Below are 18,093 nucleotides of genomic sequence, written 5' to 3'. Positions count from 1 at the left end.
ACAAATCAATTACATGTATGTTAGATTGAATAAACAAAGATACTTGTTCAACAAATTCGAATTCTTAATTTGATACCACTTGGTTCTTTTCAGCATGAACACATGATTAAGGGAACCGTGACAGGACTTGCTTTATTTAAAGAATATGATTTGATAACACCCGTTAACGTATTAAAATGTTTATTGTACAACAAAATAAATTCAATTTTTCCTATTGCTATCGTTAAAATGCATAATCGTATTATTTTTACCCTAAAATTTATGATCGGCAGTCTAGATCTGCTACAAACACGTCAAATTCAAACAATTTTATAACAATTTTATAGAAATAGTCTCTGTCAAATTCATCTCCAATAAGACAACTACACACAAATTCGACTGGTCCTTCGAATCGCGTACATCAGACGGGCATTGCCAGTCAACAAAGTACACCAGACATGCATTGCCCAGTTGCAAGTCGTAAAAGGGCCTCTTTTTCGGAAATTGGAATACCGAACCAATTTAAAAAAAAAATGAACACTTGCTAATTAACAAAGTAAAATAAATTCAAATGTATGCATTTCCCGTTTAGAGCATATTATATTCTACACAAGATCAGTGTAAGCACACTAATAAAATGTAGAATCATAAGCAAGATACAGAGCGTGCAATTCTGCCAGGTTTAAGTCATGCTTATGTTCACAAGAGTTTATTACATTCAACATAAAAGTTTTAAACTTGGTATAAGCTGTTCAGCATTGAAAATTTAAAATAAAATGCCTTTAGCTCTATGTGCAAGCATAGCATTGTGAGGAAAGCTCTGTATCTTGCTTATAACTCGAAGCTTGACACTCATATATGGTTAGTTCATATTAATAAAAAATTGTAAACAATTAAATAAGAGAAAAGCGCACTCAAACAAAGACAATGCACAATTAATAATTCATAATGAATTGTACACATACCTACAAAGAGAAAAGACTCGAGAAAATTCTAAGCATCTTAAAATGGAATAACACACCTGAAAAAGTCACTTAAATTAACAGTATATTATTTAATTATGAATGATATAATGATGAATAAACTGTACATATGTCAAATAAGGGAAGCAATTGCAGTTTTGGGATAAAATATGAATTTACATTCAGTAAGAAACAACAAAATCCCCTGTGGGATTGGAACTCAGGATGTACGGATGATATAACAAGATTGACACTTTATCCACTCGGCTACGGAGTAAGTTACATATCGTTGATAAAATCCATTTAATAAAACGAAATGTCGTTTCGATCCGATGTCAGCCATTTTCTTATGATGTGTTATTACACCTTAACAAAACACATACCAATAATCAACCATTACGCAGAGATCATACCGAATTACTAATAGAATGAAATGCATTTTAATATGTTGCTAATGCATTAGACTATGCTCATTTTTGCGCAGTTAAACAGTCAGCTGCCTGATTTACCAAAGTCTATGTTTGATTTGATGCATCAAAATTCCAAAATACAGGCGATATTTCTAAGAGTTATAAATCATAATCCATTAAAACGAAGCAAAAATTATAACAAGCGAAAACAACCGTTTTAAAATGTAAATGAACTGAAATATTTAACCTCAATTTACTACACAAAATCAGTACCATTATATCTTGCATGTTTCAAAAATTCCCTTCGCACTTGAATGTTGCACGACAAACAAATAATTCATTTTTGTCAGATTGACTCTCTACACATGCGTCCAATATGGCTGCCTCAAACAAACAATCTGGTTTTCTATATACTGTAAACCAACTTTTATTTGCGGCGACTTTATTTCGCGATTTACTGAATAACGAACCAGAAGTTAAAAAAATTATTGAACCCCCCCCCCCCTTATAAATTTCGTAATTTACTCAAATTTGGAATAGAATTAGTCCTTATTTTTTACAAAATATATTTTCCTTTTCTAAAGAATATTTATGCTAAATTACGTTGAATTTCACTCAGTAGTTCTTGAGTAGACTTTTAAAAACGAACCCTCTTTTTTACAATGAAAACTGGCCGTCCATTTCTGCAATTATATTGGAATGCTTTGTGGCATATTTGGTTAAAATTTGCGGAGTGGTTTTAAAGAAGAAGTTCAAAATGTGAAAAGTTGACAGACTGACGGACAGACGGACAAAATGTGATCAGAAGTAATTTTTAATGACAATTACTTAGATGATGTCTATGTGGTTCATTTCAACTTTTTCCAATCTTTACAAAAACAACTTGGAAAAAATGAAACAATATGGGGGCATACATGTTCATCAAACAAAAAACTAGCTGGCCATTTTAGATAAACTATGCTTTATTTTGTTAACCAAATGTATAACTCTTAAAAAAATGTTTCTAAAGATAGTATGTAAGCCGTAAAATCTTTTCCTATATTGTGAAATTTTTTGAAAAGTTGCGTGATGAATGAATTTAATATTTTTTATTTTTTGGTTTATTTTTTGTAGAAAATCATCGAGACTTTTTCATTTAACAACTTTCATCTGATTTTCTTACATTTTAACCTATAATAATGCATTTTCGTACATAATCTAATAAAAACTTAGATTATGATTCATTGTGTTAAAATTTGGCTGCTCAATTTTTGGACCTTGTTAACTGAAGCTCATTGTAAGAAAACAAACGTGCAAAGGTATAAACATTTTGACCTCTTTAGTAATTAAATAAACTTATGACTGTTAAAATTTTTTAAAACTGGGTTTGACACACATTTCTACAACACTGGGTCTACCTTAATGTAAATAATATATAGTTAAAAAATAAAAAATTCCAAATCGGCTTCCCTGAAAATCAGAAGCATTGATTGCTAGTAAATTAATTCTGATAAAACAATATACAACAATAAATTGTTCACCTAAGCAACAATAGTCATACATTTTTTTTCTTTTTATTCCTATATAAAATTAATCCCCACTGTGGTCCAGCCCTAAACCTTTGGATTATGATTTGAACAAAATTGAGTCGCCCTTACTTGGGAATGCTTTAATACAAATTGCTTTAATAAAAACTGCTCTTCCTGCTTCCACACAAGTTGCAGTCTTTTTTCATGCAGTTGTTATATAACATGTATAAGGTTTTGTTTAGAACAAGCTTTTAAAAAAATGCCAAGAAAGTTTCAATACATGTAATTCTAAATTCATTTAAATGACGTAGATGTATTACATGGCCTGCACCCAAGAAAGCTTTTTGCAAAGTTTAATTGTAAATGGCACTGCCTTTCTGAAAATAAAACATATTTTAACCTCATAATACTCAAAGAATGATTCCTTATTCCTTAAATAGAAAGTTGTTTTTTCCTGTTACACTCTCTGTTTAGAATATCAAGATATTTTTACCTTCTCATTTTAAAGAACTTGTACTAGTATATTTTTTGAGTGCATTTCGTATTTATTCAAAACTGTTAAATTGATGCATAACATTTGTATATTATTTTCCAAAATATATCTCTTAAGCTGTGATACAAAATATATTTCTGTTGCCAAATACTGTTTTTTTTTTCAGGTACAACCTCGTTGTTCCTAGCTGTTACATGGATGCACAATAAGAACAAAAATAATTTGTCGGAGTCGGTGAGAATTGGTTGTTAATTTGAAATGTTTTTATATTCCAGTTTGAACAAAATCACAATCTAATCAGAGCAAGTATTGACCTTATTTTATCTATAGTCAAAGTTTTCAACCATTGAACAGGAAGAATTTCTAAGTTTGGCGTTGTTGAGTTTCTTTGCATGTTTATTTATACAATTACTAAATTTATCTCTCTTAACACGTGGACACTTCCTTAAATTTTAAGATTGTTGTTAAGTGTTTTCAATAAAGACTTGTGACAAAAACAGCACCTAAAATAAATAGCAGTATTAATTTACTCCTCAGTGGATAGGTTATTTCTTTCAACATGGAATCGTTCCCCCCACAAATGTAAGTGCATTAAATTGATATCCTAGCTTTTTCTTTTTAAAGGGGCAAGCTTTTGATCAAATGCATTTTTACTTTATTTGTTATTTACAATGCTTTAGGAATGTAATTCTGATGATCAAGTGAAATTTGAGAGTCAGTCGTAGAGTTATTAGCAAGATACATGGGTCACAACTCTTTGTCATGTAAACAAGGCTCGTGCCCTGTTTTTGTTTTACATAGGGTCAATTTACAAGTAAAAAGTCTTTTTCAAGCTGATTTGTCTATCTTTTTATACTTTTTAAGCATAAATGAACAGTTACAAACGTTTAGCACTTTCATTTTAAGTCTTAAAAATGGAATTTTCACTTCTGAATCAACATTCAAAATGTAAACAAAAGCTTTGTTTACATAACAAAGAATTGTAAGCCCTGTAACTTGCTAAAAAATCAACAAATGATGCTCAAATTTTGGTTGCCTTTTAAAAATGTCTAACTGAAGCATTGATAACATTAAAATAGGAGACATAATTTTTGACCAAATCATGACCATGCCCCTTTAATGTAGACAGAAGAGTTCGATTTCTACTTTCATGATTTTTAAGTTATAAATACAATGCAAATAAAAACAAAAAGATATGTTTCCAAAATATACATTTAAATAACAACAGATACGACGGAATGCAGCACATGTCCGAGTCGGTGTTTGTGGGACTGTGTAAGATAGTGGGGATGTCACAACAGGTAGCTATCCGTAGGGACACTTGGGACTTTATGGAGATGGTGGACATAAGAATGAAAAAAGGCTATGGGATCCCTATGTATAGTGGAAGTATAAGAGAAGGATTAAGACTAGTGGGATCAGATTTGGACTGTATGTACTGGCCAAACAACCACCGAGTGATCATGAACATGTCTCAGACCAAGAATTACAACACAAGCAACACGGCCTTGATTCTCTCTGACAGTTCCGAGAGCCCACCAGGATTCACTCTTCTTCAATTACTGACACCATTTACATACAGACAAGTCCAATTATCATGTGTCAGAGTGAATGGAAGAGTCTGTATATCTAGTTCTATATGGAGACATATAATGTGTAATGTCGGAAATCTTGATTCTACTGTACACGGACCCTGTGGTAGTGGTATTTACAGAGGATCACTAGAATATGATCTTGCCCACTGTTTTGTTTCTGACATTTGGCCTCTGTCCGCCCTAAGGATACTTAGATGTCATTCATGGCCTGATGCTGAAGTTGTCAATGACATTGTCAGAAATGGTTGTCACTTTGTAGCGATTGGACACCCATTAGGACCCCATGAAAATGAAGAATGGAGAATTTCTTTTTCTCGGGCAGAATATAAACTTGTGTCATCAATGAACCACTGTCAGTTTTTGACATATGGATTGTTGAAAATTTTCTTAAAAGAAGTTATAAATCAACAATCAGACGACACCAATAAATTGTTGTGTTCCTATCACATGAAGACAACAATTTTCTGGGCGATTCAACAAAACACACTACCTCACTGGTGTTCACAAAATCTCTTGGACGGTTTCTGGGTCTGCTTTAAACTCCTCCTTAAATGGGTGTATGAGGGGATCTGTCCTAACTTTTTCATCCCACAAAACAATTTGTTTCTGACAAAGGTCCATGGCTCAGCACAAAACAGGTTGTTCCTACAGTTACATGAATTGTACAAGAAAGGTCTGGCCTGTCTGTTACAATGTTCCTCTATCAGGTCCTACATTGTTGATGTCCTGTACAATCCTAGACTTTTTATTTGTACAGATGAAAGTATAATGAGATCGGAAGTTGAAAATGATAGAGAACTTATCGGAGAGTCCATAATGGCTGTAGCTGCATATTTGTTTCCGGGCAATATTACCAAAGCAATACACATGATAGAACAGTTTGTGCATTCACCATTGACACAAAATCAAGTTGTTGCTTTGCAAAAATTTGCAGTCATTATCTTTCAGCAAACTTCTTTTCTATTACAAGACATGTACACTAACACAGGTGTCAACAAACAGGTATATATTGCAGACAAAATTTCCTGCCGTATGCTGAAATTAGCAGCCAAGTTTGGGTTTGTTTCTGACATGTTGTATATTGCCATGTATTATAACAAGACACTCAGATACAAGGAAGCTCTATCTGCAGTAGAGATGACAAAGGTCAAGTTAGCACAGCCATATATTATGTATAATGGACATGTAGTAAGAGAGAGGTATACTGAGGCTGTAGGGGGAAAATCCTGGTTTAAAAAGATGAGAGAGGCTGTAACAACTGATATTGTACTTATCAACAAAATTTGTTATATCACAGAGCTAAGATCAGAACAACAGTCTGCTCTACAAAATAGAGAGCTTGCATTCGTTATCCCAGTGTTTGTAATGTTACATTTCCTAGAGTTCTTGTGTTACAGACAAATTGATACAACATTATCACAAGCAGCTCTAGATGAGCTACAGGTCCTACTCCACCATGGTCGGAGACTGTATATACCTAGAGAAACAAGAGACATCTCTTGGGAGATCCTGGGGATCTGTCAACAGATCACAGGTAACCTCCCGGCTGCTCTTTACTCATACCAACAGTCACTGATTACAGAGTATCCAGTCAACAAAATACGATCTGCTACACAGATAAGAATACAGGACATAGTTCAGTCAACAGATAACCAGGTCCTGCCCTTAGATTGATGGTTCAGTCAACACTTTTATCTGTAAAATTATCTGTCTTATGGTCTGATTCAAATAATTGCCTCCATTCGTTTTTGATGATTTTAAATAAAAATACCCATACATGTTTCTGTGAAAAAAATACTTTTGATATATATGAAAAAGAAAACATAAAGATAACCTCATTGACACATTATCATTTTTCACTTGGAAAAATTCACAGAAACGGAAACCGATTTTTTTTAAGGAGATTTATATTGGGAAATGTTTACATCTTTTCTACATTCGAAACACGCTCGGAATACCTCGCACAATTTTTAAACATCATCATCATCCGAGCTATTTCATTGCTGATGCAATGTAAAATCTCTGTAGACTTTCTATGTGTGTTCTGTATTGAAACCTTATAAGGGGTATGGGGCGTTTCAAAACAGAAACCGGACCTTTTTCATATTAGTTTGGACACAAAGGAATTTCAAGTTTATTTAAATGCTTTAAATATATTGATTTTACAATTTATCGGCTTAGGAATTATCGCACTTTTTAATGTGCATTATCAAGAAGTAGAGAGTGTTGTATTAGGTCACGTAACGATGGTGTCATCATTTGACCAATGAAATTAAACGCGGGAATTCTAGTGACTCTCTTTGTTTAGAAAGACGCGCTAAAATTCATATTTGTATATGATAATTACCTACTAATCTGATATTAATTTTAATTACATCATATAAATATCAAATGCATAGTTGTGCCATAATTTAATTAATTTTCAATTTTCAATTTTGGTATTATGTAATGTTATTTTATACAATTTTACATAATGTGTTACAGTGTTATGTAACAATAACTGTCACGCTGGTGGCAAAAAGTAACATATACCATGTCTTGTTAGCTCACCTGAGCTGAAAGCTCAAATGAGCTTTTCTGATCATATTTGGTCTGTCGTCCGTCTATCCGTCCATCTGTCCGTAAACTTTTCACATTTTCAACATCTTCTCAAGAACTACTGGGCCAATTTCAACCAAACTTCACACAAATCATTCTTAGGCAAAGGGAATTCAAAGTTGTGAAAATTAAGGGCCACATCCTTTTTCAAGGGGAGATAATATTTGAAATTAATGAACAATTTTCAAAAATGTTCAAAAAACTTCTTCTCAAGAACCATTCGGCCAGAAAAGCTGAAACTTGTGTGGAAGCATCCTCAGGTAGTGTAGATTCAAAGTTGTGAAAATCATGACCCCCAGGGGTAGGGTGGGGCCACAGTGGGGGTCGACGTTTTACATAGGAATATGTAGAGTAAATCTTTAAAAATCTTCTTCTCAGAAACTAATCAGCCAGGAAAGCTGAAACTTGTGTGAAAGCATCCTCAGTTAGTGTAGATTCAAAGTTGTGAAAATCATGACCCCTGGGGGTAGGGTGGGGCCACAATGGAGGGTCGAAGTTTTACATAGGAATATATAGAGTAAATCTTTAGAAAACTTCTACTCAGAAACTAATCAGCTAGGAAAGCTGAAACTTGTGTGGAAGCATTCTCAGGTAGTGTAGATTCAAAGTTGTGAAAATCATGATCCCCGGGGGTAGGGTTGCGCCACAATGGGGGGGGGGGTCAAAGTTTTACATAAGAATATGTAGATTAAATCTTTAAAAATCTTCTTCTCAGAAACTAATTAGCCAGATGATTCTTTATAATTGTTAAAACTTTGGCCCGAGGACAATTCTTCGGCCTCACTAGAAGGTTCAGAGTTTGATGTAGGTTTTTATCCCATATATAAACAATTGTTAAGGATCATTTTGAAACTGCAATACTCAGCATGTAATATGACTATAAAATCATCCTGTTAGAAAAGGGACTAATGATTATAAAGATAAGAATATTGAGGGGGAAAATGGAATTTATTTATACAGGATATACATGTATTATTGTACATTGTCCAGATAGTTTGTATTATGACTCCATTAAGCTGATTTTATCATACCTATTGTTCCTCAGGTGAGCGATGTGGCCCATGGGCCTCTTGTTTTGTTATATATGATGTATCGAAAGAAGAAAATGATTGTCATACGTCAAGTAAACTACACAAGTTATAGCCCCTTCGTGCGGAAATCAATTATGGATAAAGGTATTTATGACAATCGAAATGTCAAGCAAAAAGTGGTGGAAGCAGAAACTCGGGACAGATTATAAAAAGCCATCGACAATTACAACATATACCGATCTATGTTTAGATTTCTACAAGCACAGAGTTATATCTCACATTTATCCACAGTCCCTAATTTACAATTATATGTACCTGTATTTACATTGGAGTGCAGTACCTAAGATATGACTTTTGTTTATGTGTGCTTATGTGTAGTTATCTTAAAATCATTCAGGACTTTCTTTTTTTTTGGTAATATTTGAAATGAAACAGTATGTACTCTCCTAAAGTTATTTAGTTATTTTTTTGTTTCAGAATGGATTAAGGGAAAAAGCATATTCAATAAGTTGAGTTCAATATAGATCAATTTGTTTCAATAAACTTGACTAATATTTGATAACAGAGAGAGAATGTGCTATGTTTTGATGTTGCGTTTCTTTTGATGTACAATGTACCAATTTGATTAAAATGCTTTGCTTAGATCACAAATTCAATGTATTTCCTTTTATCGCTGAAAACAATTTGTACATGAAAAAATAAATACTTTTAAAAAATATGATGATTAAATTCTCATATATCCGGTCCACAATGACGTTAAAACTAGGTATTTATTTTCCTTATATCTCATTCAGTTTTGAACATGATAATTCAACATTTATGAAACAGATCGGTATCAACAAGAAGAACACATTCGTCTTTAGCAGAAGCAATGATTTTACATTTATTAAAATTTGTTTTAATTTATGTCACAACGATTGAAAGCAAGTTCGTATATTAATGTCTTTCGTTGGTACTGATGTTTTACGTTATGTGGTCCTTAGTGCAGGATGATTACGGAAAATTTGCGATTTTTTTCATTATGTGCATGATATTTCAGATTTAAATGTAAACATGGCGGTAAAGAAGTTGCAAATCCCGTTATTGTATGTACATCCTTTTACAACTCATTTGTTTGACTTTATAACAAACTTTTGAGGTTTGTAGTTTGAGGCTACAATTAATACACCGATGCCTAAAAAGGAATTTGATAATCTATAAATAACTTAAACAGCTTATGCCCACAAAATTAAGAATTTGTTCCAAAAAGGTAGTCGAATCTCAAAACTTAGAGATTTCTTTACTTCCATATTCATAAGTTTCTCAGTCAATAAGCTAATAAGATTCCTACTTATTTCTACAATTCAATATGGACGACAAAACCACACATGGGTGTAAAGGAGGCATATGATAACAAATCTTAGTGAAAGACATATCCAAATATTAAAACAGCAATACACCAAATATTGTTAATTGATGATATGTCGTCGGTATACCTGAGTGTCGAGTTGAAGGCCACAGCGAGTGGTTTCTTATGTCTATGTACAAGTCTGTGTATGTATTCTGCTTTATATAACAAAGAAATATGTCTGCTAACAATGGATCGCAATTGTTATCTATGGGGAGTCAAACGTTATGAGGTCAAAGCAAAGCATTCTCAAATGCTTTTCATCTTAAATAATGTACTTTATCAAGCAGGGATTTGTGTTGATCCCAATCTGAATGTCTACTTGCAGAATATAGCAACCATTCCCTTATTTTTTTGTCTACTAAATGCTATTCCCAATTTGCAAATATACCTTCACTACAAGTAAAAAGATACACTACCCTGTATAGTGTTGGACTCTTGGGATTTCTGCTGCAAACCCACAGGCAATAGAGTTCTAATTTTTTTTTAAAAACCATAAATACTACTGAGCTGAGAAGAGTTTACTAGCACAGCTTAGTAGGCAATCAATTCATTGATTACTTTACAGCGAAAAACCTTGCATTGGTGTATACAGAAGTGTTGAATGATAAAAAGGCCCGATTAGCCCCTTCGCTTTCTAGCCAAATGCATAGGAAACATGCGTTATACATTCTAGTAAAATCAGATGTACTAAGAATGCTTTCATAGCCTTGTAACTATTTGTTCTACATCCAGTACAACTGTGCAACTGGCATGAAATGCTTGATAATTTAACAATGTTCATTTGTGCAAGTCTTCAGTAATCATTTTAACTTTTTTTTCTATATTTAATAATAGTCATTTGGGTTAATATTCTGCAATCATTTTAACGTGCCTCTTTTTTTTCTAAAATTCGCTTATTGATCAAATATCTTGTAGATGGTTGACATCTCTTCCCTTTAATCATAAATATTTCTTCTGATCATGTCAAGTTACATTTATACGATATCTCCCCTGTCAATGGGGTAATCATACCCCATCCCCAGAAATGAAAATGACCAAATATCTTTAAAATCATGCATTCCTTACCTTTATATTTATTTCCTATGTATTTTTGTTCCTCATGTTATAACGCATCCTATGCTATATGACATAATTCTATTGGATGATTTTGACCCCTATAAAACAGTAAATGCCGAAATTTCGTGAAAACCGTTAAAATTAAAAGGTGTGTTTAGGACATGATCCTCAGGAGTTGGTTTTAACCTTACCCATTCCAATGAAATGATAAAAAAAACTGAAGAGATCCTAACCCCTAAACCATAGTCTGTTTTTTAATTTTTTTTTATTACTCCTTGTATACTTGCACATCACGTGGTATATATAGATTATGCTCCCACTGAGAAACTCTGAATAACCAGAACTGGATTAAAACAAAAATTTGCATCTTATTTATATGTAGAGCTTGACCCATGTTGGTAATATCTACCCCAATAATGCAATGATCTTTCACTTGCGCCAAGCTATTTTTTACATCACATGAAATCTCCATTCATATAGTTTACACGTAGCAGGGAGTCTCCAAACCACAAATAGTTATTTACCTGAGCAAGTAGATTGAAGATATGATGGGAAAACGCATCGTGTGACCGCACCTTAACACATGCATGACATCCTCCTACCATTCCAAGAGATATCTTGGCTATTGGATATTATAAGAGGAGTTTTGTTTGGAGGGATGAACGTTTTTCTTAGCTACAATTTGAGCCCTTGAAGGAAAATAAAATTCTCTAAACCCGATTGCGCATCTGCATGACGACACTCTTATTCATATTACAAAAGATGCTGTAGATTATTTGAATTTTTTTTTTAAAAATACATCATTTTTTCAACCTTTTAAACCGAAGATTTGAAATCAAATTTTACGAAACCCTATTACACATGCAGGACATTTCTTATTATGCTTCAAAAATTAATTTAACTTTCGCATTAAATGTTAGTGTTATGGGAACCAGGTTTTGTGCAAAATAACGTCATTTTTCAGCATTAAATAGGGGGGAAAATTAGATTTCCTGCACTTAATTGCACATTTACAGGTCACACTTAATCCTATTTCAAGACACCGATTTGGACACCGTTTAAAATTCCACGAGTTGTCCCCTACAATCAACATGGAATTTCTCAAACCCTATTTACAAATCAACATAACACCCCAAAACATATTCTTAGAGGTGATAACTCTAAATGTAAGATCGGTTATGAGAAAGAACGACATAAGAGACGGACGGACATAGCTGGAATACAACAAAATATCCGAACTTTCTTTAGAAAGAGCGAGTACATATATAACAACACCATCAATAACTTTTGTTTCAAAAATGATTTAGGAATCCCCACATTTACCGCATATTCTTAAACAGGCTTCCATTATACAATCATCATTACACATATCTCAACGAATGGTGGCAAGTCGCTTAAAGGAGGCCTGATCAACATCTACCATATTGGTGACGTCATTATTTGTAATAAAAAATGAAACGATTCGGTTTCAATTATGTAAACATTGAGTTCAGAAAAGGGACCAATATCCATAACATAAATGTCTAGCAACTCTAATAAAATGTTCAGTAAAACATGCGTACGTGCAGATAATGTCAACACAGTGTTCATCATTTACGGAGGTGTCACTGTTTTTGTCGTCATCATCATCAGGGGTTTAAACGTCCTTGAAATAAACACAGAAGTTGTCGTTCGTAATCTCATTTCGATAATATCTGGAAAAAAAAATCCTTTATCTTTCTGAATGGACGGTTGTTGTTACAGAAATTTTTTTGACAACATTGACTGTTCAGGTTCGACCTTTATCAAATTCCCACCCATTTATGAATGGAAAATAGAGCATATATTTATCTATGTCAACTGTGACATGGATGTTTTGTGCAATTAATCATAATAATTTCCAAAAACTTTTCATGACAACAATTTATAAGAATATGAAAGTTTAACTTAAAGGTCAACAACATTGGTTTAATATTTTGTTTTCCACTTTTCGTCATCATATTGAGTCCTGATCGTTAGGTCCCTAGCTAACTGGTCATGTTTAAACTTTTAATTCACTAATCATAATTGTCATCTTGGCATATTTAAATGCATCTGCGTTTTGTAAGATAAATAAAAATCTGTTTTGTTCCGTGTTCTTTTAATTGCTTGGAAGTAAAAATATACTACAAAAATGCTAGCTTCTTTCCTTGAAAGATTGCTTACGTAAATCCTATCCACACATACCTGTGTGATATTGCAGAAAGAGGGCATTTTTAAAAAAGACTGTCACAACTGTACCAATTGTAAGCTCGAAGACAAAAATTATATAAATATACAAATTGATACAAAACAACAGAAAATATTGTTTTAAAAGGTCGTGTCTTAATTATATGTTCTATTTTGAGGGAAAAAAAACCTACACGTAAACTGATGACTGAGAGAGAGAGAGAGAGAGAGAGAGAGAGAGACACACACACACGAGAGAGACACAGAGAGAGAGACTAACTGCGGTTGTTGCATATTCTTAGACACAGTTTGGAGAGACATGGATCTGAGCAGACGTTGGTCTTGGTGGCAGACCCCTGATACACATGGCTATCTACATCATCACACACCTGAGAGGTTAGTCCAGCAATCAGACATCAGCCCAACTGATGGCCTTAACGTAAAGGTAAATAAAATGCAAACAGATTTTCTTTATCGTAAAGGTAATTTCGGTATAAATACATTTTTTGGTAACAATAAAGCATTTAATAGACAAAACTTTTTACAGGGATTATTTTCGTTTGTCTGAAATATAAATGTAAAAACACAATATACGTAACTTGTCACATGTTCAATATATAGTTTTCCCGGCCATGTCACTGAAGGTGATAGAATGGCTTTCCCCCCGGAGAACGACTCTCGGATAATACCAGACACAACTGTCTCAGAATGGAAAGGAAAGAATAATTTATGGAATTGATTTGTCTGTATTTCCTTATTTTGGCAATGTATTGTATACAGGGAAATATTTGCCCCCGTTTTATTTTCCAACCTTTTGCCCTTATTGTTATTAGGCGAATTTAAGACTGGGCATTAATACAAGGTGAAACTGTTTGCAAGTTTGCAAGAAGGGCAAAATTTGCACGGGTGAAAATAACCCTGTATACAGTATCAGCACTTTCTTTACTAAGATACTTTGAAAAATCAGAAAAGATCAAATCGTTTGTTGCAGTACAAACCAAATTCTAGCAATTTGTCAACTGTTTAGAAATAATTTGGAAGACAATATATATAAAAATTGATGATACGTTGATTCCCTTGTAAGTTAGTAGAAAGCACATAAATATAAATATAAAATAACTGTCATATTGTTTGCGAAAATGATGAAAAAAACCCAACAAAATTACTTGTTTAAGATCACTAAATGAAGAAAACCGAAATGTATTTAAAAGTGTTTTGTTTCTTAGGCAAATATCTTCTTAACGTGTTATTATTCTTTTTTTTAATTTCACCACTTAAGAGAAAAAACCTGTCACTATCAATGGTACAGAATTTAATGGTTTAAAGTTGATGGACGCATACATTCGGTCAAGGCACAACTATAATGCGTTCTTCAATATCATATAGCTATCATTTCCTTGGAGAATTTTTATTAACATTGAAACCAATAAAGTTGTTAAGGAGCAGTTACTACAAATGGGAAAGTAAATACAACTCTTGTGGGCTTTAAAATAATAAATTTTAATAACCCAATAGTTAAACTGACGCAGGAAGTTTTATTAGATTTTTGTTGATAACATAAGACTCTAAAATAATCACATGGCAGGATTAAAGCTTCCTTGTTTTTCAAACCAATGAATTTGCTTTAGAATATTTTTGGCGGCAGGTAGTAAAAGGTGGTAAAATTCATAGGAATAAAAGGTAACATAAATTTAAATCTTTCTTATATGAACAATTTTAATTCTTTAAATTTGCAATCATCATTATATATGTGAATCCTTTTGTATAGATACATTTAAAATAAAGTAAAAGTATGGCTTATTTAATAAAGTACATTACGTTATTTCATTTTTAGATGTTTCTTGTAATCCTCTTTGGAACCATACTTTTCTTCTGCGTGAATGGTATTCAATTGCAATGTTCTACAGAAAGAAAATGCACGTGCATATACCGCAGCACTTTCATCTTTGCCAATTGCAGCGGACAACGTTTGACAAAAACTCCGAATTTTACAAATGACGTCACACAAATCGATTTTGGATGGAACAAGATTAAAGATTTTCCCATGCATTTGCCAGAAAATTTGACACATCTAATTTTAACTGGAAATATCCGTTTGCAAAAAATCGAAGCAAATGCGCTTCAAAGATATCAAAAGCTTCGGCACGTCGTCATATCGTATTGTAATCTTCAATATATTGAATCGGGAGCATTTTCAAACAAAAGTGAACTAGAACATCTAGATATCTCAAATAACCCGGAACTTACCCTATCCGTTCTTATAAATGTGACGTATGACATACAAAATTCTAATATCAGAACTCTACTTCTTGACAGACTACACTGTTTATATGGCATAACCAATGTTTTTCGAACCGAGTATATCATCTATCTTTCAAACACCTCTTTAGAAACAGTATCCATTGCCTCCAATAGAATAGCCTTTTTTCAACCTACAGTGCTGTTGATGTTGCCCAAAACGTTGCAAGCATTAAATATTGGAGACAACAATTTGAGCTTCGGAAAATACCTTTTTCTTTTGAGTAGTCTTAGGATGTTGAAAATACTCAATGTTACATTTGAAAACAAGTTTCATCCTCAAAGAAACATAGCTTATTATTGCAAAGACACGAGAAATACTTATTTTTCTCCTGTGGCTGCCTCAAGTACGAACCGTTTACATACCCATGTTTCAGTAATGGAAACAAGAATAAATAAACAAACTGCAGCTATCGGCGACCAAAATACATCTTTAAGGGAGTCTATAACCATTTACCTACCCCCAAACTTGGAAAAACTCTACTTTCATGATAACATGTATAAAATGGAAATTAATTCGTACCATTTTAACACTACGAACCGAAAACTGACACATTTATTTTTTCAGAACAATATTTTCTACTCATTACAAGGGCGAGTGCGCGGTTTCCAAAGCGCCCGTTATCTGGATTTTTCAAATAATCTTTGTGTTGAAATATCACACAAATTTTTCGACGATTTCGATGGACTTCTTCATTTGAATCTCTCACGAAACGTGCTAGGAAACTGTTTTGAAAGTGATGTAAACGGAGAAATATTTCGAGGGCTTGGTAGCATGGAGGTGCTTGATTTGTCCAAAAACCAAATAAGAAATCTTCCACGACTAATGTTTCAACATATGATTAATTTATCCACACTTTTTCTCCATTACAATTCTTTGAAAACATTTGATATTGTTATATCACATATGCGAAAACTTTCATTGATTGATTTATCAAATAATCAAATAACATCTTTAGATCCTCCAATTTTAGCATCAGTAGAAAGTTTGATTCGGGGTTACGGACAGCTCAAAATAAATTTACTTCAAAATCCACTTCAATGCGGATGTCTTGACTTGGACTTTCTACAACGGGTTTTACGTTACAAAGATCACTTTCTATTCTTATCAATGTACAACTGTACTTCAGCAAACTCGACTTTGCTTCATTTTCGAGACTTAAGTAACATAGCTACATATCTGGAAACCTATTGTGCAACATATCTATCTCTGATAGTTGTACTGTCATTGATATTGTTGGTTTTCATGAGTATCACCATTGGTTCAATACTAAACCGTTATAGATGGAGATTAAGGTACCTATACTATCTTGCAAAAAGACGATATACAGAAGTTCAGCATATGCAAAATGCGAATGATGATATAACCTATCGCTTCGATGCATTTATTTCGTATGCCGAAGAAGACAGAGAATTTATAATGAACAAACTTAATTTTCTTGAAAAAGAAAATGGCCTGAGAATTTGCATTCACTGCCGAGACTTCATCCCTGGAACTGACATTGCAGACAACATAACCAACGCTATTCACACCAGCAGACGGACGGTGTGTGTCTTGACGCCATATTTTGTTGATTCGTATTGGTGTATGTATGAACTTAATATGGCAAGAATGGAAACCATATATTCAAGAAAAGGACAAAACATTTTGTGTTTGATAATATTGGAGAAGGATGTTTTTAGAAAAGTTTATTTAAAATTCTAGATTTATTAGAAAATCAATCATATCTAGAGTATCCTAACAAAAATAATGACAATTTTGCATTCTGGGATCAGCTTTGTGAGACTTTAAAATCAATTCCACAGTAGTCATTTATAAAGTTTTTAGAAATATATACACAGGCAAGATGGCACATAAACTATTTTGTGTGTATCTCTCTCTCTCTCTCTCTCTCTCTCTCTCTCTCTCTCTCTCTCTATATATATATATATTACAAATCTTTGATATACTTATGTTCAAAATTATTCATGTTTTCTACATATTTATGCATACAAGTTTATTTCACATTGGTGTTGTGAATAGGTATAAATATTACTGTAAAATCATTACTAGATTTCGTGGGGGTTCAATTTTCGTGGGATTCGTTTGGACCTCTCATCAACGAATTAACCTTCTTCACGAATTAATCAACCAGGGTAACAGAATTATAATTCCTTTTGTATCTATTAAAAAACCCGAAATTACGTCCCCACAAACCTGAACAATCTAAGAAATCAACGAAAATTTACCATCACGAAATTAGATAATGCCGCCGTATTATTCCTGAGTATTTGATCGTTTTCTTTATCAGATTTACAAAATGTCAGTCAATTTCTATCCTTCAAACTTGTGTTTTATTTCCTTAAGAGATGTGCTTGGAAACAAATGTCATCTGTTAAAACAATGGTTATCAGAGATTTGAAAAAAGTATTAAAATCACAGCGCACTGTGACATTTCTTTCCAAAAACAATATGCACTTTGACAAAACAGTAGAGTGAGTTCAGTTTGGGAGAAAACACAATCAGTGCAGTTTCAAATTAATCAAAAAACAATTTGATAAGATATGTACAAATAACAAAATAGGTATCATGTTTTAAATGGAAGA

The 18,093-nt window shown here is 33.0% G+C and overlaps 2 protein-coding genes across 2 annotated transcripts; both read left to right on the top strand.

The window, feature by feature from the left end:
• Positions 1-3,836: 3,836 nt before the first annotated feature.
• LOC128183070 (uncharacterized) lies at positions 3,837-9,315 on the top strand. Its single transcript, XM_052851922.1, has 2 exons — positions 3,837-3,934; positions 4,581-9,315. Exons 1-2 carry the CDS (start codon positions 3,912-3,914, stop codon positions 6,619-6,621), a joined length of 2,064 nt encoding a protein of 687 aa, XP_052707882.1. The 5' UTR covers positions 3,837-3,911; the 3' UTR covers positions 6,622-9,315.
• Positions 9,316-14,800: 5,485 nt separating this feature from the next.
• On the top strand, positions 14,801-17,363 carry LOC128184792 (toll-like receptor 4). Its single transcript, XM_052854379.1, has 2 exons — positions 14,801-14,889; positions 15,044-17,363. Exon 2 carries the CDS (start codon positions 15,044-15,046, stop codon positions 17,210-17,212), a length of 2,169 nt encoding a protein of 722 aa, XP_052710339.1. The 5' UTR covers positions 14,801-14,889; the 3' UTR covers positions 17,213-17,363.
• The last annotated feature ends 730 nt before the right edge of the window (positions 17,364-18,093 follow it).

The sequence above is a fragment of the Crassostrea angulata genome, chromosome 5 (genome assembly GCF_025612915.1).
Source record: "Crassostrea angulata isolate pt1a10 chromosome 5, ASM2561291v2, whole genome shotgun sequence".
NCBI classification, from domain to species: domain Eukaryota; kingdom Metazoa; phylum Mollusca; class Bivalvia; order Ostreida; family Ostreidae; genus Magallana; species Magallana angulata.
This window is presented reverse-complemented; position numbering and strand designations above follow the sequence as displayed.